A 22014-nucleotide genomic window follows, 5' to 3' on the forward strand; every position below is an offset into this window, starting at 1 on the left:
ATAGGCCTGTGGCAGGCATAGGGAACATGGGAAAGCTGAAGAGGCAGGCTGGTATCGACACTCTTGCTTGGTCCTGTTGGTGGCATAGGGGAGTACTGCTGTGCTTGAAAGCCACTAATTTATGAATGAGAAGGGGGCGAATGGTCTTGTTGCTTAAATCCAGGACTGAGAGGCTGGCAGAAGTGGGAGCAAGACAGGCTAATGCAGACTTGCTGTGGTGTTGGATAGATCATTTGCATGAATGTTTTCTAGTGTCTGCTAACTTTGGGTGCTTCATCCTAGAGCAGAGGTTCCCAATCACCGGGCCACGGCCTGGCACTGGGCTGTTAAGGGCTGGATGCTGGGTCATGGCACGAGCCCTCTGCTCGGACACCCATCTGTCTGCCCAGGCGAGTGGCTTTTGCTGCCAGCTGTCACACGCAGGGTTAAAGCGGGGCAGCCCCAGGAGGGAGGCAGCCGGCTTCATGCACCCCATCCTGCTCCTGTGCCCTTCCGCAGCATATAAAAAAGGTTGGGAACCACTGTCCTAGAGAGCTGGCTGCGTTGATCCTCCCCAGCAGCTGGGGCACTACACCTGGTGCTGCCTGTGATTCACTTTCTATCCCATGTTCTTGGGCAGGTACAAGAGGAAGGGGCTGGTGAAGCAGGATCATGTTGGGGGTGCAGCAGATGGCCAGCTCTCTGTCCTCCAGCCCAACACCATAAACGTCTTGGCGGAGAAGCTCAAGGAGTCTCAAAAGGATCTCTCCATCCCCCTTTCCATCAAGACTGGCAGTGGGGGTGCTGCTGTGGCTGTTGTCACTCATTCCCAGCCCTCCCCCACACCCAGCAATGAGAGTACAGACACTGCCTCAGAGATAGGGAGTGCCTTCAACTCACCACTGCGTTCTCCTATCCGCTCAGCCAACCCCACCCGGCCCTCAAGCCCTGTCACCTCCCACATCTCCAAGGTGCTCTTTGGGGAGGAGGACAGCCTGCTGCGCGTGGACTGCATGCGTTACAATCGGGCTGTGAGGGACCTGGGTCCCATTATCAGCACAGGCCTGCTGCACCTCACTGAGGACGGGGTGTTCTGCCCATTGGCCATCACAGGTGGGTGCCTGCGGGCAGGGAGGGAGGCCACAGCTGTTCTAGTTGAGCAGGTTGGACACGCACCTCTCCCACCACTACTGAAGGGCTTTTGCACTGGGGAGGAGGGGAAGGGCTTGGCTGTGCTATGGCTGGAATAAGCAAGTGGTTACCTGGTGGGCTGCTGGGGTCTGAAATGGATGGGAAGGGGAGGGCAAGCAGCTATCCTTTGGCTACTGAGAACGTGCCTGTCTGGCCTGGGAGTTGATGCATCGCTCTAGTTCCTAATGTTTCCTTCCTTGGCATGCCCAGACGGTGGAAAAGGTTCCCTGCCTTCTATCAAACAGAGCGATGAGGCCCACCCTGCTGTTAAACTAGAGGAGAGGGAAGCCAGCGAGCCCAGTGACAGCAAAGAGAAGGCTGGACTCAGCAGGCCAAGTGATCACGTTGGCGGGGAAAAGTATTCTCCCAAAGTGAGTATCCTTGCCCTTTGTGGGAGCTGGTCTATCCAGCCCCTGCTACCATCCCTTCTCTGTTTGCTGCATGCTGCTGATGGCCTGTGGCTGGAGTAGCCAGTTCTGTCTGCAGCCCCTGTATGGTGTTATGGGAGGATTGCGTGCCTAGTAATGGCATTCACCTTTTGGGGCCCAGAGGCTGGTGTCTCTGGAGTTTGGCAACCACACTTGGTTCTGTGTTGGTCTCCTGTGTGACTGTTCTGGCCAGGTGGACTCCTTTAGCAGCATAGGTAGTTCAGCTCCCACAATGGGGGCCAGCAGGAGAGCCCTGGACTCTTCCCATTTTGTCTACAGAGCCGTGATAGCATTAGCAGCGACAGGCCAACTTTGCGCACTGAGCTACTTGAGGGGGCTTGGCCTTTCTCTGGCAATGAGGGGTTCTTCTAGCTTGTGGCTTGTTTTTTCAGGAGTGAGTGTGTCCACTAGGGCCTGAGTGGAGGTCACGAGCTCACCTTGTGTAGGGCACTAGAGGCTTCTTGGTTATTACTGCTGTGCTGCAGTGCAGGAGCAGATGAGCTCCTTATGCCTTGGGCCATCCTCGTGGCCATGTGCTTTGCTGTTCTTACACAGCTCTGTCCTGTGGAGAGCTCCACTGAGCAAACTCCCTCAGCAGTTTTCAAGTGCCTGTGAGCAGCCTGTTACACTGCGGTTACATGTAACTTCACCTTCCCTTGTACCCGCCCCCCCTACTGTGCCCTGCTGTACTGCACAGCCATCCGACTGGGGAAGGAGCTCTTTTCGCTGTACTGGATAAGACAGGCCATCGTACCAGCACCCCTTCCTGGAGCCTGCCCTTCCCTGTCTTAGCAGAGGGGGTGTATGTGCCAGAGCTGCATGGCTTTGTCTGGCCTGGCATGATGCACTGGGTAGGTCTGGCTAGAATTTGGTTCTGCCCAGAGAAGGCAGTTTCCTTTTGATGCAGGATGAAGCTGAGGCTGTCCAATGTCTTGTATGCAGGTCAAGAGTCCATGGATGTGTTCAAAAGAGCCAACTGATCACATGCTGGGTGGAAACCCACCTATCCCCACTGACCAGCATGTGATTTGACTGGTTTTGTTTTCACCCACTTGCACTTCTTCTTGGCTCAGAGGGACTGTTTAATTGGAAACCATTGGTTTCCATGAAGCATTATGATTCCCACCCAGCCCTTCCATTGAGGCAGCTGGACTGTGACAGCAGTGGGTGCTGTCTGTAGCCCTCCCTTCCCTATGTGCTGCTCTGGCACTGACCTAGCAGGGAGGTGCTGACCAGTGCTCTCTGTTTGGCCCGGCAGGAGCTGCTGGCACTGCTGAAGTGTGTGGAAGCAGAGATTGCCAACTACGAGGCTTGTCTGAAGGAGGAGGTAGAGAAGAGGAAAAAATTCAAGGTGCGCTGGTGTATTGCCTGTTTGTCCTGGGAGTCTGCAGGATAAACCCTGTCACAGTGGCATGTGGGAGAGACTTGTTTAGCTGTGGGGGGCAGGTATGGTGAGGGGATGGAGCCAGTCTCTATCAGTCCTCTACTCCAGGCTGGGAAAGCTGCCCCTTGTCCAGCAGCCCAGTCTGGAGTTCTTCCCAGCACAGAACAGTATGACTGAGCTTCGCAGCTAGGCTGAGGCTGATTAATAGAACTGCCCTGCTGGCCCAAGTGCCACTGGTATGTAGGAGACTTTAGGGAGGGGAAGGATGTTGCTGGGCTTCCAGCACAGTTCCTGCTGGGCCCTTGGGTGCACTAAGCCCCACAGAGCACTTGGCTTACCCTGCAAGATGGAATTGGGACAGTCTCATCTTGTCTTTGAGACAGAATTGACCTTGGATCAGCCATCTTGACTGTCTTTTCCCCTGACATCTCTTAACTGAAAACTCCAATATGGACAGCGGCTTTAAACTGGTTTCAGTTGTTGATTCCATGTGTTGAGGCCTAAGCATAGGACCCAAACCAGCCAAGAGCTCACATCAGGCTCCTGAGTCTATTGCCCGGGATAGCAGGAGTCTGGATTTGATTATCCAGGTATTCCTTTCCTGTCCCCTGTCCTGTTGATAGGACTCCAGCCTGGGATGCTTGCTGGGCTGCACTTGTGACTGCTTCTGGAGAGCAGCCTTTCACCTTGAGTTCTCTCTGCCTACCTTCTGTAGATTGATGACCAGAGAAGAACCCACAACTACGATGAATTCATCTGCACCTTCATCTCTATGTTGGCTCAGGAAGGTGAGGCCTGCTGCTTCCAGGCAGTTATGGGCAACTGGTGCCACCTTAGCCGGGGTGGGGCACGTGTCCCGCTCCCCCACCCCAGCGACCAGGTGGGGTGCTTCCCAATCTTGCTGACTGGGGGGAGGGGGGGAAGTCCTACCCCCTGTGCATTGCTACTGCATACCTAGGGGGGAGAGTCCTACCCCCTATGCATACCTAGGTGGGGAGAGCTGCACATCCAGGGTTCACCTTTGTTTCATTACTCCTGGATGGGTGAGATGTTTTAAATTGGCCCCTGTGGCTTTCTCAAGGCAGAGGTTGGAGTTGTTGAAGGGTTGACCTCTCTTGCAGTCTGTTCATTGGGATGGAGCACTTCTTTGTCCTGGGATTGGCTTCCCATAGCTGACAGTGCCTCTTTTCAGGCTATGAGCAAATCATGTATAATTGCTGGCATTTTCTTGCACGTAGAACAGTCCATTGCATTGGGGGCAAGTATGTATATTCTGTGGGGTTTGCATTCGTAGTGGGAAGCAGGGGGATGGTTTCTGGAAAGCAGGTACCCTTTGCTCTGAAACCTGAAGACTTGGTTTCTGAATGAGCTGAGATTCTGGTGATTAGAGCATCCAGGTCTCCAGATTAGAAGCAGGTGAGGCTAGGTAGGTGAGCTAATGAGGAGTTGTAATGTCAAGTGTCTGTGTTTCTGGGAGGGAGTTGAGACCAGAAAATGGCAGGCTTGTGGGTAGGCAGTTCCTGAGTCAGCTCAGATGCATCTGTTTTTCCCCTGCAGGGATGCTGGCCAGCCTTGTGGAGCAGAACATCTCTGTGCGTAGACGGCAGGGAGTCAGCATTGGGCGCCTCCACAAGCAGAGGAAACCAGACCGTCGGAAACGCTCCCGTCCTTACAAAGCCAAGCGCCAGTAGCATCATCCTTGGAGTCGGGGCTGTGAGCAGAACCCTATGCCTGCCTTGCTTGCTTTGGCCACTGTTGAGATCCAGGCCCTCAAATATCGTGGTTCACCCTTGCCCAGGGAAGAGGGACCTGATGCAAATCCATGGCTGGGACCTTCCTGCTCGTGTCCTTGTTGCTGCATGTAGAGGCAGAGATTGGACTTTCCTCCCAGCCAGGTACCCTGAGTCTTGAACAAGCCAGGGGTACTCCCAGAGAGTGAGGCCCAGCAGCAGGGCATAGACCCAGGGGGTGCAGTCTGTAGTGTTGGCTGCCTAATTTGGGGCCACAGAAACACTCAGATCTATGTGGTAAGTGTGTCCTGGGCTGCTTTGCATAACACTTGGCAGGAGGCAGTGGCTTTCTGGCCAAGGACTGAGGCAGAAATCAACTGGGAGAGGAGTGGACAACCCACTGACTTCCAGCCTATGGGGGGACAGGCAGCTGGAGTTGTCTTAGCAAGGCCTCCAGTTCCCCAGCAATGCTGGCATGTGTCCATGTTGACCACAGCTGGCTGTGGCTCGTGGTCTTAAGTGTCTGGGCCTTGAGCTCTGTGTCCCCCCCGGACATTCAGATATCTATTTTCTATGTTGCAAATGTTTATTTTTGGTTCTGTCCTTGTTCCCAAGCCTAGCAGCTCCTTGGAGGCCTCACCCTGAGCACTGCTGCTCAGCCTTCCCCATATAGGACCAGGCAGCTGCCCTCACATTAGTTGTGCCAATATGTACCCCTTCCATGTTGGGCTGGGCTCTTCCAAGGTGGCCTTGTGATGCAGACTGAGTGCCCTTCCATGTGGGGAGGAGATTCCTAGGGCCTGGCTCAGTCCCATCTCCCCCCCTCCTTACTGTGGTCACCATCCCCAGGTGAGCGCAGAGCAGGTTTCTCCATGACCTGACCTCATGTGCTCACTCTGCCCCTTTCTCGCTGTGTGGCTCGGTACAGCTGTGCCTGCCTAGTTGTGGCTTTCCTGCGCTGGTCTGAGCAGCTGTGTGACCTGTTGTAGAAGGACTGCCTCAGGCAGGACATGGTGGGCAGTAGTCTCCGAGACCATCTCCTTCCCTGTGCAGAGGCCAGTACTGCTGCTCGGGCTCCGTGAGGCTGGAGGGACAAGAATGTGTCCGTAGCTTCAGGAGATCCAAATGAGACATGAGGCACTTGGGTAGGGGCACAAGCCCACTCTGTTTGGGCTTGGCAGGTCTGTTTCCAAAGGACTATGGCTCAAAGGAATCTTTTGAAAGGGGCCTGGGAAGGAATAGTCTGTTGCACTCACTGCGGGCCTGGACACACTGTTCCTGTGCCTGTTCCCAGGGAGTATGTGTATTCCAGCATAAGGGTGGCTTTCCCCAGAAACTACAGCTGTGTGGCTGAGGAGAGGAGGAAACAGCAGGAAGAGGTAGGGACCAAAGTGGGGCTCACAGCTGCCCAGGGCTGAAATGGCATTGTTTTCGTCTTTTTGTTTTGTTTTTTTGTTTCGTTTTGGGTTTTTTTTAGTTGAGAGCTTTTCTCTTATGTGAGGTGAGCCCCTTTTTACACAGGAATAGACTGACATGCAAACAGGCCTCCCCTGCTCTAGGTGCTGCCTCTATCCTATGCTCCCCTCTCCGTTTCCTTGTGCTGATGCTGACTGTCACTGCTGAAGGTGGGTTTCTTCCTTCCTGACCCTAGCAGCTGTCAGGCTTGTATCGTAAGGGGAAGCATGGTTCCTCCCGCTCCAGGACCTGGCTGGCCTGACAACAGGCTGCCGAGGCTGTTTAATGGGGCTCGAAGGGGAGAGAAGTCTTAAAGGAAGATGTAGATGCAAGTGAAAGCAGGGCAGCCTCCCTGAAGAACTGCAGTCCACACTTGTGCAGATCAGCACAGTAAAGTGAAGCTGTTTTGATACTTGTTGATGGGAGAAGAACATCCCTCTGTCTCTTGCCATGTCGGATTTTAAGCGCTGTAAATAATGGATCTGCTGGAAAGAATAAAGCTGTTCATACCACATGTCCTGGAGAGAGGTGTTTAACAAGTGGTGTGCTTGAACAAGATACAAGCTTGTTTTACGAGTGGGATGGGGGGGACTTCCTGTTTCACAAAAAAGTGAGATGCATCTGTGTGAATGGACAGAAAAGAAGCAGCAGCAAGGTGGTGGCTGTGCCCTGGCCAAGGAATGAGCTGATTTTATTTAATCTCTAAGCCTTATCTGAGCAGGTGCTTCTTTCCTGCCCTGTTTGCTTGTTTCACAGTAGTGTTGAAATTAGCCACAGTGACTCTCCAGCATGATGCACAACACTAGGACTGTTAGGTGTGCAAACACCTACATGATTCACATGATAAACCCAGAGATTTCAAATAGGAATCCACAATGTCGAAAACACTTTGACCAGTCAGGGTCTTACTAAGTTGCTCTCTAGTAGCTTTCACTTGCTTTTTGACTACAGAAAAATAAGCTGGCATTTTCTGAAGGGGACTTTGAGTCTAAAAAACAGAGCCTTATGCTAGAGCAGTGGTTAAGAGACTGGCTAGAAAGAATCAAGCACAGTATTTTGGTGAAACAGAACAGCTCTGTATTAACAAAACAAGACTAAATACATAACAGCTCTGAGGGGGAGGGAGAAATAATTGCAGGGTTGCTCAAACGCTTTCCCAATGCACAGGACTACAGGACAGCAGCAACAATGGCTTGCGTCTCGTGAGTTGGTTGCGTCATTGCTATGGCTTCTAAGATTAGGTGGCATTCTGGGAGCTAGAAGTCTAGGGCACAGATCAAGGCTACACCCTGCTTAATCCAGTGCCTCTGAGACTTGCTGGTGGGGATCTCCACGGCAATTACGTAGTTGGTGGAATGACCTGTTGTTGACAAGGTTCCTGGGATGGGAAAAAATAAAGATTGTAGGAAGAGGATGTGCAGATAGTAGAGTCCTATAGCACGTACAGTGCCTTGTAGACAATCCCACTGCTACTGCAGTGTCAAGGAGATCTGACTGCTTGTTAGCAATGGTCAATAACCAATGGCTGAAGGAGCTTCCTATCTTAGCACTGCCCTTCCCACACTGCATCTTCACCCTGCATTTCTCCTTCCCTGTTCCAGAGCCAGGTTCAGCTGCTAACACTTCTCCAGCAGGCTGGGAGTTACCAGGTCACTTGCTGACTGGTAACAGAACAAGCAGGAGGGTTTTCTTATAGTCCTGTGAACAGGTTCTATGTGTATGTTCTGGGGCCTTAAACAGGGAGGCTCGTGTGTTTTGATCCTAGGTTCAGTCCTTGCGGACAAGTCAACCAGGGGTGTGGTACACAGGGAGGCCATCTGGCCATGCTGTTAACTAGCTATTCATGCAACAAGCCGATCTGGGTAGTGGGAAGCACAAGAGAGTAAGTGTGGTGCTCACTAGAGCTGTGTGAAATTTTGGCAGCCGTTTTGTTTCGGGGGTGTTTCAGGCCATTTTGGTGCCTGAAATGCTGAATCCAAATCGAAACTGAAGGCTCTGAAACAAGTTGGAAGGCTCCGAAACGTTTTGGAAATGTTTCAGAGCTGGGCTTGCGGGGAAACAAAAACTAAGGGGGGGCGGGACTGCTCTGATATTGACATCTAAGCTCCCAGTTTGATTCCCTAGCTCTGACTATTTCCCCAGCTCTTCCCAGGGGGTGTGGGCCCCCAGCCTGCAGCAGCAACCTGCTGAAACCTAGCGTGCAGATCCAGGGGCCTTTGCCCCCCAGGAAGAGCTGGGGTAATTGAACCAAGGGCTGGGCAGTCCTTGCCACGAGACCTGGCACTGCAGGAAGAAGAGGTCTGCACCAGGGTCTCCTCGCCGCGGCTGCCCATTGCCGGGGAAGCGTGGGGCGGGCAGCAGTGACAAGGAGACCCCAACATGGATTTCTGCTCCCTATGGAGCCAAGTCGCATGGCAGGGACCAGTAAGGCTTGCTCACCACTCTGTGCTGCTTCCCTGTCCCATGACTCAGTGTGACAGGGATCAAAGATCTGCACGGGGGTCTCCTTGCCTGCAAGGAGGGCAATGGTCCTCCCCAGGAAGAGCCACCTATAGCCCTGGCCCCAAGCCCTTCCTGGCTGGGTAGGGTTGTGTGAAGCTTCCCTTGCACCCTGTTCGAAAAAGATTGGAAGGGGATTCAGCAGAAATGAAACGGCAGTGATCCAAAACACCAAAACAAATCACTGTCCTCAGAAACTGAATCAAAATGCAGCTATTTTGCACAGCCCTAGTGCTCACATATGAAATCTAGTGCAGTGTTATTGTTTAGTGTGAGGCCAGTTATCAAGGTGAGCAACTAATTGCTTGGGTCTTTATAGTTTCATAGTTGGTAGGGTTAGAAGGGACCTGAGCAGATCATCAAGTCTGACCCCTTGCCATGGGCAGGAAAGAATGCTGGGGTCAAATGACTCCGGCTCGGTGATTATCTAGCCTCCTTTTTTAAGACCCCCAGGGTAGGAGCGAGCACCATTTCCCTTGGAAGTTGGTTCCAGATCCTAGCTGCCCTGATGGTGAAGTAGCGCCTCCTGATGTCCAGCCTGAACCTACTTTCAGCCAATTTATGGCCGTTATTCCTAGTTACTCCTGGTAGTGCTCAGGGGAAAAGTCTCCCATTCCCGCTGGTCCCCCTTAGTAAGTTTATAGACGGCCACCAGATCCCCTCTCAGCCTTCGCTTGTGGAGGCTGAACAGGTTCAGGTCCCGTAGCCTCTCCTCGTAGGGTCTGCCCTCCTGCCATCTGATCATGCAAGTGGCCTTTCTCTGGACCCTCTTGATGCTGTCCACATCCCTCCTGAATTGCAGCACCCAGAACTGGATGCAGTACTTCAACTGTGGCCTGACTGATGTCGCATACAGGGGGAAGATCACCTCCTTGGACCTGCTCGTGATGCATCTATGGACGCATGACAAGGTGCGGTTAGCCTTACTGACCACGTCCTCACATTGGCGGCCCATGTTCATCTCGGAGTCTATAATGACTCCAAGATCCTTTTCTGCCTCTGTGCTGACGAGAAGGGAGTTCCCCAGGCTGTAGGTATGCTGCTGGTTCTTCCTCCCCAGGTGCAGTACCCTGTGCTTGTCAGTGCTGAATCCAATCCTGTTCTCATCCGCCCACCCCTGTAACCTGTCCAGATCTAGTTGCAGCCTGTCCCTCCCTTCTAATGTGCCCACTTCTCCCCACATCTTAGTGTCAGCTGCGAACTTGAACAAGGTGCTTTTCACCCCCTCGTCCAAGTCGCTGATGAAGATGTTAAAGTGCGGGCCTGAGCCCTGGGGAACCCCATTGCCCACATGCCTCCAGGTCAAAAATGACCCGTCCACCACCACTCTCTGGGTGTGGCCCTGTAGCCAATTTGCGACCCATCTGACCGTGTAGGTGACTGTGGCGTCAATGCCTAACTTTTTGATGAGAATGGGGTGAGAGACAGTGTCGAAGGCCTTCCTAAAGTCCAGAAAGACTACGTCCACTGCTACCCCTCCATCTAAGGATTTTGTGACCTGGTCGTAGAAGGCCACCAGGTTGGTCTGACAGGACCTGCCTTTAATGAACCCATGTTGGTTGCCCCTAAGCATAATCTCTCCTGCTGGTCCCTCACAGATGTTTTTGGATAATTTTCTCAAAGAGCTTCCCCAGGACCAAGGTAAGACTAACAGGCCTATAGTTTCCTGGGTCCTCTTTCCTCCCCTTTTTTAAAATGGGGACCACGTTGGCCCTTTTCCAATCCTCTGGCACCTCGCCAGAGCACCGCAAGTGCTCATAGAGCTGTGCCAGGGGTCCCGCGATGGCCTCTGCCAATTCCCTCAGCACCCTTGGGTGGAGATCATCTGTACCTGCTGATTAACAGCCAGTGGTTATGCAGTACAGGGAACAGTATCCTGACCTAACTGAAGAATGCTGCTTTTGATTTCATGGTTGCTAGCAGCATATCCTCACAGGTGCTGCCTCTGGAGAACTCCCTCCACTGGAATCCTTACCTGCTCGAGTCAGTGTCTTGTAGATTGGGCACAAGTAGATGCCTGTGGTTGGAGGTTTGCGGTTGGGGACAGGAATTAGCCAGATGATGGCCATCTCTGTGTAAAGCTCCTTGGGACGTGACTCCACTAGCTCAAAGGTAGAGGGGTCCCATCGAGCACCTTCAAGAAACAGGCCATGAATGTAACAACCCTCAGCAGGGCGCTGGGTCAGCTCACTCACTGACTCCCTCATCACCTGGTTGGGACAGGAAGAGCAGAAGTCAGTAAGATGCCTGCAGTGAAGCACAGGCTCCAGGAAAGTGCATTTAAGCCAGGGGGTGGTCTGATGGGATCTGTACTAGGCCCACGAGCAGAGACTATCTCAGCAGGGTGTGAGCCCCCACTCCCACGGCACGTGTATGCTGGGGATTGAAAGCCCCGGCACACTGGCTGTGGTGGGATGGATGACGTTTGGAACTTCTAGCCGCAACAGGCAAAGACATCCAACCCACCAGGTGGGAGGGTGGGTCAAATTTCAAATGCAGCAGCCACATCCTCTCTGCCTGGCTCTGCGGGGCGGGGGGGCCCAAAGCAGAGCCCAGGGTGGTTGCTCCGATTTGCCCCCTGCTAGGGATGGCCTTTCCCATGGGCATTGTTGGAGAAGAGGCTTGCCAGGAGGTCTGCAGTGAGAGCGAGCTAGGTGACCTTGAGCTAGGTGACCTCAAGCTAGGGACAACATCTGAACTGTGTTCCAAGCTAGAGGCTTCAAAGCACATAGGACCCAGTGAGGTGGCCCTAATGTAACAATTGCACAGATCTACCAAGGCTGCATGAAGACTGTTCAGAAGTACCACTCCAGCAGCTGTTCCCCTGCACTAGCCAAAGCACAGGTTTAGTGCTAGATGCCTGACTGCATAGGTTGTGGTTTTGGACACGTTAGTAGTTTTTTTTTCTGGTCCCTTGGTCCTGTGTGTGGTTTCTACTGCTGAAAACTAAACCACTGAGCAACAACAGTGACTCACCCTGGATTACTGACCTGAAAGTCAAAGGAGATGGTGTCGATGGAGATGATGGATTTTCTGGCAAAGTTCTGCAGAGTCCCAGTGAGGAAGGCTTGGGGGAAGAAGAATCCACTGATCCAGAACACGGGTGGGATCCCATTATTGATCCATCTCTGCAGGAAATCAATCCTCTGCAGCAAGTCACTGACCCATGAGGCCAAGGGCTTCAGTGACGGGTAGGCCTGGAGAGACCAACACATGAGTTGTTTGCACAGAGCCAAGCTTAGTCACCCTTCAGATGCTTTTAGTCTCCAGCCAAATAACCTAGGCAGTTTGGGGACTACTGATCCCAAAATTAGCCTGCCAGAGGTGGGGCAACCCATGGTGCCAGTTGAGGTGGGGGAAGGCAAGAAGGCTTGTTTCCTTGTTCCAAGGTCTGTGCTGTGCATTTACTACATGCACCAGTGTAGTGTGTTCCACTTTAAATAGTGGCCAGTCTTTGTTAGGGAAATATTTATTTGTTATAGTAACCACAGGGAGTTGGAAGACTTACATATTTTGTATATCATTAAGGAATAATAGAACTGTAATTACACAAATCCCTGCACTCCAGCTAGCTAATGACTCCCAGCCAATCGGAGTACAGGATTCATTTGATGAAGAGCTGAGTAACTGTACAGTCACTATACAAATATGACTCCTACAACCAGTCAGAGCAAGGAGTTACAGAGAAGCAAGAAACAGTGCTGGTCTGCTTTGATCTTTGCAAGGCTGGACCAGTCCCATGCAAGCTGCACAGCCCTGCTACAGCATCTCTGTGAGCCTGCATCCCTACTATTCCACCCAATTAGAGTACAGGATTCATTGGACACAGGCCTGAGAAATGGCTGCCATTCAGGCTGAATTCCTTGGTGGTTTTCTCATGTGGGAAGTGCTGTAGGAAGTAGCATACAGCCCCCTAAGCTTGTTTCAGTGTGCAACCAAATTGGAACCCTTTGAAAGGAGATTCTAGTGTCGTTACCCCACTGTGCCTGCAATTTAGTCATCTTTGTTCGAGTCACAGGCTTCCTCACTGCAAAGAAAAGCACTTCAGACTTTGCTGTGGTAATGTCCCTTACTTGACTGGCCTAGCACTATGATGGTTACTGTTAGTAGAGCAGCCTGGTGGACAGTACCTTGGTGTTCCAGATCTCTGGGACAATGTTGTTATACAGGCTGTTGGCCATCAGCTCTAACTGGGAGGACATCACCACAAGGCCCTTAAGAGCTTTCAGCAGATCCTTCAGAGTCTGTGCAATTATCTCCAACAGCCGATTGTACCTGAGCAACAAATGAGATTTTTGAGGCAGCGAAGCGGCCCAAGTGCATCAGCAGTGCCTGAGCTTTCTCCCAAAAACCAGTGCCGCTCAGCGACACCATCCTTGTCTTAATGTAAAAACAAGATCCTATGTGATACGCGGTTCCCATTTTTAGTCTTACTGCTCAGGCTGCCTGTCTAAAAGTTCAGTGAACACCGGTTCTTGTGGTAAGTGCTGCCTCATAAATGTAAAGCCCTTATCTACATGACTACCACAAGCAGGCTTTCTGTTCTGAAGCCCTTTGCTCCAGCTGCAGGGTGAAACCCACTGAACAATCTGAAGCCCTGTATTGAGACCCAACAGAACAGGTGAGATTTTAAGGCCGTGGGCCTTAACTGCAGCTGCTCTGGCAATGTTGACACCTGAGAGGGAGAGGTACAGGTACTGCAGCCCTACCCTGTGCAGGGGGCATGTGGTACCTTCCATGATTCCTCATGGTCAGCTGCAAGAGGCCTCGCATGGTATTTCTTCCCCCAGGATGACAGCTTGTGGGGGGGATGCACAGTGATATCCCTCCCCAACAAGGGAAGTTGCTCACGTGCCTATGCCCCTACAGGCAGTTACAAACCTTTACCTGATCACCTCCTGCACCAGCACCGTGTTCATGGACTCCTCATAGAGCACTGGATACTTCAGCATCACATCCTTCAGGTTAATTGGGGCAGGGAGCTTCTCCAAGATGTCTTTCAATGTCTCCTCTACCACCTAGAAGGTAGATGGAATAGGATGAGAAGATGCTGTGGAAACTGCTTCTGGGAAGTGAATTTTGACCAAGGTCAAAGAGGAAATGAACAGGTTTTTTTCAGGTCCACACTTTTATAAGTTTAGCAGGAAGGTTCTTTCTACTTATGTCATCCATAAAATGCTCCTTGGGGGAATTGTTGGATATCTCCTGACCTTCTGTGGAGGTCTCCCTTTAGGAGAGTCCTTAGGGGACTTAATAGACAAGACGAGTGGGGAAAGACAAGACAGCAATGCCTGGAGTGTTAAACCTCATTTAGGGAAGGCAACTCATAGCCAGAGACGGTTGGTTAGTGTAAAATAAGGTGATCTGACACTTGGAGAAGCACCCTTCTTGGAGACTGCCTGGTTAAAGGAGCCTTTCCTAGCACACTTCTGGTTATAGTCTCTACATGTGGAAGAAGCTTCTTGTTGAAACCTAGTGGACTGTCTGCTGAAGGCTGTCAATCTATTGTGGCTGGTAAGTGGTAGCACAGTTTCTGCTGTTTTCCTGGTTCTTTCTGTGAGGAGGCACAGCCTTACCCTATGGGTGGGTGGAAAAATGGGCTCTAATCTTAACCCAGTTGTCACAAAAGCAATGTGTTTCAAGTATGGATCTACTAAATACTTGAGAACTCAGTGCCCTGAGTTGGTGGAGCAGGAGGATCTATCCCAGTTGCAACTGGTAGTTATGTCCACCAAAGTTTTGGGTGCCAAGAGGTGGAATCAGGAAAGGTCCTCACTAAGCATGTTCAGCTGGAGTTCTTTCCAGAAAATGTGGAACATGTCTAGAAAGCCAGAGACCAATGGCAAGAGGTGCATGAAGTGGAGGGATGCAGGAGCCCAGGTCTCTACCTATTCCTTCCCGGACATCAGATGTCTGTGTCCCTGGCGAGAAAGTAACAGCCCTTGAAAAAGGGGGAGGACTAACTTGGCTACCTGCAGCTAGTATTGCACCAGGTACAGAAATCCCCTTAGTAATGGGGTGGACATGGATGCAACAGATGATTATTGTGGTAAGTCACAGTAGGAAGGACTCCAACCTCAGGGCCCTAATGAAGGAAGCGGGGGAGGAGACTGAGGTTACTGAGTGTGTAAGCAACCAGCAGAGATGCTGCTGGAGCTCACAGCTTCCAGCAAGGAGAGACTTCAGTTAGCCCTGCAAGCAAAGATAATTGATTCTTTGATGGAGGATGCCATATATGTGGGAGTAAATCCCTTTCCAGACAGCCTGAGAGGCATGACCTGAGTCTTGATTCAGATTAGGAGTGCTGAAAGTTTTCCTAGGATGAGTAGGACCCAAATCAAAGATACTCCAGTAGAAGGGGAAGGAGACTCAAGAGAGACCCTTAGACAGCAGGCAGTACCTGCAAGGAATAGTGTAAAATTACAACAATAGGAACAAGCTTGCCCTATTGAACACATGGAAAGTTTACTGGACTTGACCAAAGGGTATTGGCAAACCCATTTGATGAAGTTGCCAAGAGGAAGTCTGTTTTCAGCATGGATTTGGGATTGTATGAGTTCAAAGTGCTATTCTGAACTGAAGTTGGTCTAATAAAAGATACCAGATTTACCGAAAGAACCGTGTCTGCCTATGTCCTTAGACCAACACGGCTACAACCTACACCCCAATAAGTCTGAACTGAAGCCATCTTTGAGCCCTGTCAGTCAAGGGTTGAATGGGGTGTATTTTCTGGAACATTTGGTACCCCTGGGCTTTCAGGCCTCACAAAATTGCCAGGTCTCGAGGGCAGCAAAGGTTTTCCAGGTGTTCCAGGCCACCTTGGCTTGAATGGGTTGAAAAGACAAATAGCATCTCCAGTATTAACAGGACTGCCAGGTGTACCAGGCTTTCCCATCACTGAGCTGTACAAAAAGGGTAAGACAGGGTGATCTGGACTACACCATGTCAGAGAGCTCTTTGTTCCTTAAGCAGAGACCTGGTTTTAGATAATTCAGATGTTGACAAATCCCTTGTGGTTTACACAGAGGTCTCAGAAACCAGGCTGGGGGCAGTGTTAATGCAAGCAGATCCCCAAAGGGAGAGAGAGACCCCATTGAGTATCTGAGGGATAAAACCTTTGCTACATTTGAAAATGTCTGGCTCTTGAGATGTGGGCTCTGAAGGAATTGCAACCCTATCTATATGGAAGATGGTTCACAGTGTACACAGGTCATTCATTCATTACTTGCCTGGTTAAATCAGATGAAAGGCGCCAAGACCAAACTACTGAGATGGAGCCTGGCCCAGTCGGATTTCAACAAGTAGGTATTTCACATTCAGAGTAATTAAAATATATTACGGATGCACGAAGAGGAAAATTTGACCATTCCTGGTTTCCTGCATGCAGTAATCTGGCTCAGTTCCATTTTTAGAGGGCCAGATACGACAAAGAAAGGCTCAGTGGGGGGTGGGAGGGTGAGTTCTAGCCTGCAGTTCTGGTGGGGGAATCAGTGGGATTAGGCTTTGCTGTCAATAGTTTCATAAACAGGACACCTTTATGCCCATTTCAGCCCAGGGAGAGATGGCAGCATGGGCCTGGCAGCAGGGTGCTCCCTGCCTGGTTCTCCACAAACAGGGACTACCTAAGTCACAGAAGCTGCCTCCGTATTTTGTGGTCCTGGCGCAGAATCAGGTGCCATTTTCACGACAGAGAGCAGCGCCCTGCCCCTCCCTCCGTGCCTCTGATTAGCCGAGGGGCCCTGGAAGTCTCGACCCTTCCTGGAAATTGATAGATGCCCACCTGTCAATCTCTGGGACGAGGTTTGGGACTTCTAGGGCCTCTCAGCCAATCAAAGGTGTGGGGTGGGGGGGCCTGCTGTGATCTGCCATGAAAGTCTCCCTCTCTTCCCCCCCAGTGCTTCAGGATGCCAGGGCTTCCCACCTCTGTTTGCAGCTCCCTTTTCTTTTTTTCCCTATTCTTTTTTGCAGTTCCTGTGCTTATTTGTGGCAGACCTACCAAATTCACAATGTCCATGAAAACTGCAAAATTGTGACTTTGTTAGGTCCCTACCCATGACCTTCTGTTTCACTGTATTGGGCAAGTGTTGTCCCATAGTTTTGAAACTGTTTCATTGCACGTGTGGCTGACTGGGCCTGAGGAGAACGGGTGAAGGCTCTGAGAGGGCTGAGAAAAAGTCTCAAGGAAGAAGGAGAGAAGGTCCCAGGGAGGACTGAGGGAATGGGAGTGGCACAGTAAAGACAGCTTGTTTTGAAGCAGAATCTGCAGTGCTGTTTGGGGCATCGGCAATCTGATACCCCTCTTCTTTGAAGAACAAAACACCCCCCGCCATTCCAAGGAGCTGATCAAAAAGAAGGATCTCTTGGTGGGGGTGCTGCAAAGCACCAGGGAAGCCAGGGCCTCAGAAAGGCCAGTCTCAAAGCCAGAGGCTGCCCCTTGTGAAGCCACACCAGGGATGGCTGCAGGGGGGACTCTTAGGAGAGGGAGGCCAAAGAAAACTGCTTCTAGGGGAGTCCCAAGGCAGAGCTTCTCTGCAAAAGCAGCATTGATTTTGTAACACCAATGCAGTAATCCCATTGGGAAGCAAACCTCTCTGAGACGCTAACGCCAGATCAGCTGTTGCAGGACTTCCCAGATTCCCATCAGACTTTTTACCTAGTTTTGTTCCAAATGAGTCTGCAGTGGGGATGAGAAGGGTACCAGATTCCTTTATCTGAGGAGGCACAACACTGTGCCCCATCAGAGCTGCTTTTCCTGCAATATCCTTTGCCATGTACATGATGCCCACAGGAGCTCAGTGAGTTTTCTATGAAAGGGAGACACTGAAAGGCAGGCCTCTGGGGTGGGAGGCAACAACAGTTGTACCAGGTTACTGTTTTTTTGCATGAACCGTCAGCTAAAAGCAGGAAGGATGCTATAATCCATCACCATAGCAGGTGTAAATTCCCTGTGCTAGGACAAGCTGAACCACAAACATCAAGGATTGGACAGGATTAAAACTGACTGATTGTACAAGGACTGCAAAAGACTAGGAAGAATGGAAGAAAGTTATTGCTACATCAAAGGTGCCCCAACAGTCAGTATAGCCTCAGGACTGACTTGACTTGACTTGACTTGACTTGACATGAGACAAGCCAGGACTGAGGCTAGCAGCTCCATGAAAATCATCAGGGGATTTGTGAGGAACAGACTAAGTCTGGATTCCTATTTGATATCTGAATGATACCCATGGTTGTATAGTGCTCCCTAGCTTCAATCCTGACTTGGGGTGGGGGGAAGTGCACCATCTATTTAGTAGTACATTTTGTAACACCTGCCTTTTCCTTGCATGGGAAGTCTACGGGGGGAGGTGGGGGTGGAAGGATCTTCCCTCCAAGAACCGACAAGGTCTGATGATCCTAGGTCTAGGAGACTCAGCATGGGCAGAGCTGGGGGGTGATACTGCTATAGTAAAAAACAGTATCCAGTGTGGACTTCACATCGCACTGTTCCACCTGGCAACACAAAGCACAGAACAGAGCATGTTATCATGCATGTGGCAACCCCAGGCACTACAAATACGCACCTCCTCCCTGCTTTGGCCTCCCGAGGCGGATGTTTTTGGCTGCAGCTGAACAATGGCCCCAAGCAGGGCAAAAGTCTCATTCTGAGCAAAAGTGATGTTGGCATTGTCATGCAAACCAAAAATCTCTGGGATGTCATTGAGTGGCAGGCTCTTGATGTATTGGAGGTAGCCCTAGAGAAAAAGAAGCATGTAGGTTGGAGGAGCAGAGCATTACTAAAGATGGCTGAAAGGAAGCATAGCACAGCTATGGAGGTATGGGGTCTGTTCAGATTGTTGTTGACCCTGACTGGTACATGTGCATTTACCTGTTACCCTAATTTACTGGCCTTTCTACAGCCTTGGTTCTTATCAGGTGATACCTGTTTGTTGCAGTAAAATGTAACACTCCCCTCCAAGTTAGCTCAGGGTTACATAATGTTGTTCACTCTCAATGTGATGGCTCAAAGGCAGATGAAGGAGAGGGGAGAATTCAGAGTGATGAAGGTTGTGGCAGTGCTGACATATGAGAGAAGGTGGTGAGAAGCCAGCACGTGCTATGTAGTTTGGCTGCAGGAGGTTGAGAGAGGAGTTTGAATGTAAGGGGAGTAGTCATATAGGCATTACGCCTATAGAGTGTTACAGAACCTAGAGCCTAACAGCAGTAAGACTTGCACTGCTTTCTTCATGTTGATAACCAAATATGCTAAATAATAAACTATACCAATACTGTGCATTTTACAAAGGCTACCTTCCTATTTGGGGCATTCTGCTGATAGCTACCCACATATCCAAAATCACTCTTCCCACTTCTACTGTCAGCAGAGATCCTTTATACAAATTGTCTTCTACTGTTCCACTGGACACCTACCATTGCGCCTATTGTTAAACAGGGCACAGATTCTGATACATGGTATGGGTTTGTGGGCTGTTATCATCCTGTGTTTTCCTCTAGTGAACAGGAAGAGTACAGCATTGTTACAGATGACCTCACAACATTACAGTCACATGGTTCTGTTTTGCCTTTTGCTCTGTGAGTTTAGGAGCATGTGTGGTGTTCACTGGCTGAATTACTTACATTATGGTCATATGTAGTGCTGATCTGTTTGTAGATTCCTGACTTGGAATAAGCAAAATCTGGAGTTAGAACATTTGGCTGGTAGAAATCTTCTAAAATATTCATGATGCAGCGCCTGTCCCAGTCATCAGTCACTCGGCCTCCATAGTTAATCTCACCAGCTGTGTACTTCAGCACCTGTCAAAGAAAATAGAGAAGCTACATTAGAAGTGCTATCCTACCCTAAGCAGATAGTGGCAAATGTCCAGCTGGCACATCGGTGTGGATTTCAGCAAGGAGGGAAATAAAGGAAAGAGTTGGCAAACCCTTGGCACAGACTGCCTCGCTGAATGGTCAGGTACAAATTTCTAGTCCTTAGCAGTAAGGAATACTGCGGGAACTGCCCACTGTGGTGAGGGTGCATACAACACCTCTAACTTATGTGGTGCTTGGACTTGTGGACAGTAGGGCCCATCAGAGCAGAGCCTTGTTTCACCTCCAGCATACCTGCTGTGCTCATGACCTTTTGGGGTAACCAAGAACAGCCTCTTTGGAGAGCTGTGCAATGGGAGTTAGGATTTGTGCCTGGAACATGCAGCACAGAGCAGGCCTAACTGCATCTTTGGCTGCACCTGGGCTCCTGTGTGACTGCAAAGAATCCCACTGATCTTTCCACAGAATTCAGATGAGAAGATGAACAGCTGTAGTTGGAGGCAGCTTCTGAAGCTCCAGCCACCTAGCCAGTGTCTGCTAAATTGCTCCTGTACAGCTTCATTACTGTCCCTACACTGTACTTGACAGCTGTTAGGCACTTAGATCTCTTTCCTGACTTCCCTAGATGCATCTAGTCCCCACACACGGACTCCATGTATGCGCATGTATTACAAATACATTGTGGGGGACTGAATCTTATTTTGCGTTCTATGCATAAATGGCACACGCAGCTGCATAACTACAGTTTGTGATTCTATTTTACCTGGCATGTGTACCTGCTGGAAGGGAAGCGGCAGTAGTAAGAGCTGAGGGCCCAGGGCTCTTGCCCAGTGAGCAGGAAACCCAAGTTCTAGACCCTCCTCATCCAGAGGAGGCCTAAGCCCATGTTTTATGCTTCTCAGCACAGTATCCTAACCACCAAGCCATGGTGCCTCAACAGTTCTTTTGCCCTCCTCTTAAAGCTGGTCTACTACACCTTGCACTTGACAGTTATTGGGTAAAAGAGAGAGAGCACTGGAGAAATTATCTGTCCTACGGGGAATAAGAAGAGTCAACCTAGAACCCAGGGACTACTTCCTCCCACGGTAGCATCCATCTCACTGAGCCACACACCCTCTAGTTTGCTTTTTCTTCCCAGCCTTACATACGCCTCCATCTTACCTGTCAGGTTGGCCAACTTCAAGGAGAGCACTGGAAAATAGGCTAGGTCGGGGTGGGCAATTATTTTGGCTGGAGGGCCACTTAATGAGTTTTGGGGACCCGTCAAGGGCCACATCCATCTCTGTCTCTGCTCTTTTTTCTTCTTTCTGTCGCTCTCTCTTCTCTCCCCTTCACTTCAGAACCTGGCAGAAGCTGCAGTTCGCCAGGAGCCTGGACGCTCAGCTGTAGATCCAGGCAGGAGCTTCTGCCACACCAGGTGGGCAGTGGCATCAGAACCTGCTGACAGTGTCACAGCTGATGCTGACACCCACCTGGCATAACAGAAGCAACTGCCTGGGTCCAGATCTCAGTGTCAGGGCTCTTGGTGAACTACTGCTTCAACTGGGTTCTGAGGAAGGGAAGGAGGGGGAGAGAGAGATACACTGCCACCCACCTAGCGCAGCAGCTCCTGCCTGCATCCATGGCTGATGCTGCTGGCAGGTTCCATGTTGGGGCACTGGGAAGGAGCTTCCACCATGCTGGGAGTGCAGTGGATCAGCTGTGGACGCTGCCAGCAGGTTCTACATCTAGACTCCTGAACTTGTCCATGGCATCCACAGCTGAAATGCTGCCTACCCGCTGTGGCAGAAGCCCTGCCTAGGTCCACAGCTGATGCTTGATGCTGAGCAGAAGCAGTCCTGCTTGCCTGCCCAGCACCATGTGGCAGCCAGAGCTGGCAGCCATCTGTGGGCTAGATCCAGTGAGTTGGTGGGCTGGATCCAGCCCATGGGCCATATTTTATAGAATCATAGAACCGGCAGGGACCTGTAAGATCATCAAGTCCAATTCCCTGCCATAGGCAGGAAGTGATTGGCCTCAGACGAGCTCAACAAGGTGCCTGTCCAGCCTCATCTTGAACACCTCCAAGGAGGGTGACTACACCACCTCTGCTGGGAGTGTATTTGAGATTCTTTCTAGAAAGTTTTTTCTTATGTCTAGCCTAAATTTACTCTCTATTAGCTTATGCCCACTGATCCTTGTCCTCCCTTGAGGTGCCTTCCTGAAGAGTTGCTCTCCTAGATCTTGATACTCACCCCTGATGTACTGGTAGGCGGCTATCAAGACACCTCTCAGTCTTTTTTTACTCACTGAACAGTTCCTGGAGTCTCTCCTCATAGGGCTTATCCTCCATGCCCTTAACCATGAGTGGCCCTTCTTTGTACCCTCTAAAGTTTATCCACATCCTTCTTGAAGTGCAGCATCCAGAACTGGACACAGTACTCCAGCTGTGGCCTCACCAACACTAAACAGAGAGGGAGGAGCACCTCCCTGGATCTACTGGCAACACATCGGCTGATGCATGCCAGAGTTCTATTTGCCCTTCTGGCGACTTCATCGC

At 50.8% G+C, this 22014-nt stretch overlaps 2 protein-coding genes across 2 annotated transcripts in view; one reads left to right on the forward strand and one right to left on the reverse strand.

Moving 5' to 3' along the window:
- BAP1 (BRCA1 associated protein 1) overlaps positions 1 to 6681 on the forward strand; it is a 20014-nt gene extending 13333 nt beyond the window's left edge. Inside the window, exons 13-17 of the mRNA XM_006028979.3 lie at positions 620 to 1092; positions 1381 to 1541; positions 2857 to 2949; positions 3698 to 3770; positions 4540 to 6681. Coding sequence (XP_006029041.1) covers positions 620 to 1092; positions 1381 to 1541; positions 2857 to 2949; positions 3698 to 3770; positions 4540 to 4673 — 934 coding nt within the window. The 3' untranslated portion in view covers positions 4674 to 6681. The remainder of the gene's footprint in view (positions 1 to 619; positions 1093 to 1380; positions 1542 to 2856; positions 2950 to 3697; positions 3771 to 4539) is intronic.
- Positions 6682 to 7131: 450 nt separating this feature from the next.
- The window catches only part of DNAH1 (dynein axonemal heavy chain 1), a 176203-nt gene continuing 161320 nt past the window's right edge, over positions 7132 to 22014 (reverse strand). Inside the window, exons 74-80 of the mRNA XM_006028963.3 lie at positions 19284 to 19460; positions 18230 to 18400; positions 13554 to 13684; positions 12797 to 12941; positions 11657 to 11863; positions 10642 to 10876; positions 7132 to 7545 (exon numbers count right to left, since the gene is read on the reverse strand). Coding sequence (XP_006029025.1) covers positions 7424 to 7545; positions 10642 to 10876; positions 11657 to 11863; positions 12797 to 12941; positions 13554 to 13684; positions 18230 to 18400; positions 19284 to 19460 — 1188 coding nt within the window. The 3' untranslated portion in view covers positions 7132 to 7423. The remainder of the gene's footprint in view (positions 7546 to 10641; positions 10877 to 11656; positions 11864 to 12796; positions 12942 to 13553; positions 13685 to 18229; positions 18401 to 19283; positions 19461 to 22014) is intronic.

The sequence above is a fragment of the Alligator sinensis genome, unplaced genomic scaffold (genome assembly GCF_000455745.1).
Source record: "Alligator sinensis unplaced genomic scaffold, ASM45574v1 scaffold610_1, whole genome shotgun sequence".
In the NCBI taxonomy this organism is placed as follows: Eukaryota; Metazoa; Chordata; order Crocodylia; family Alligatoridae; genus Alligator; species Alligator sinensis.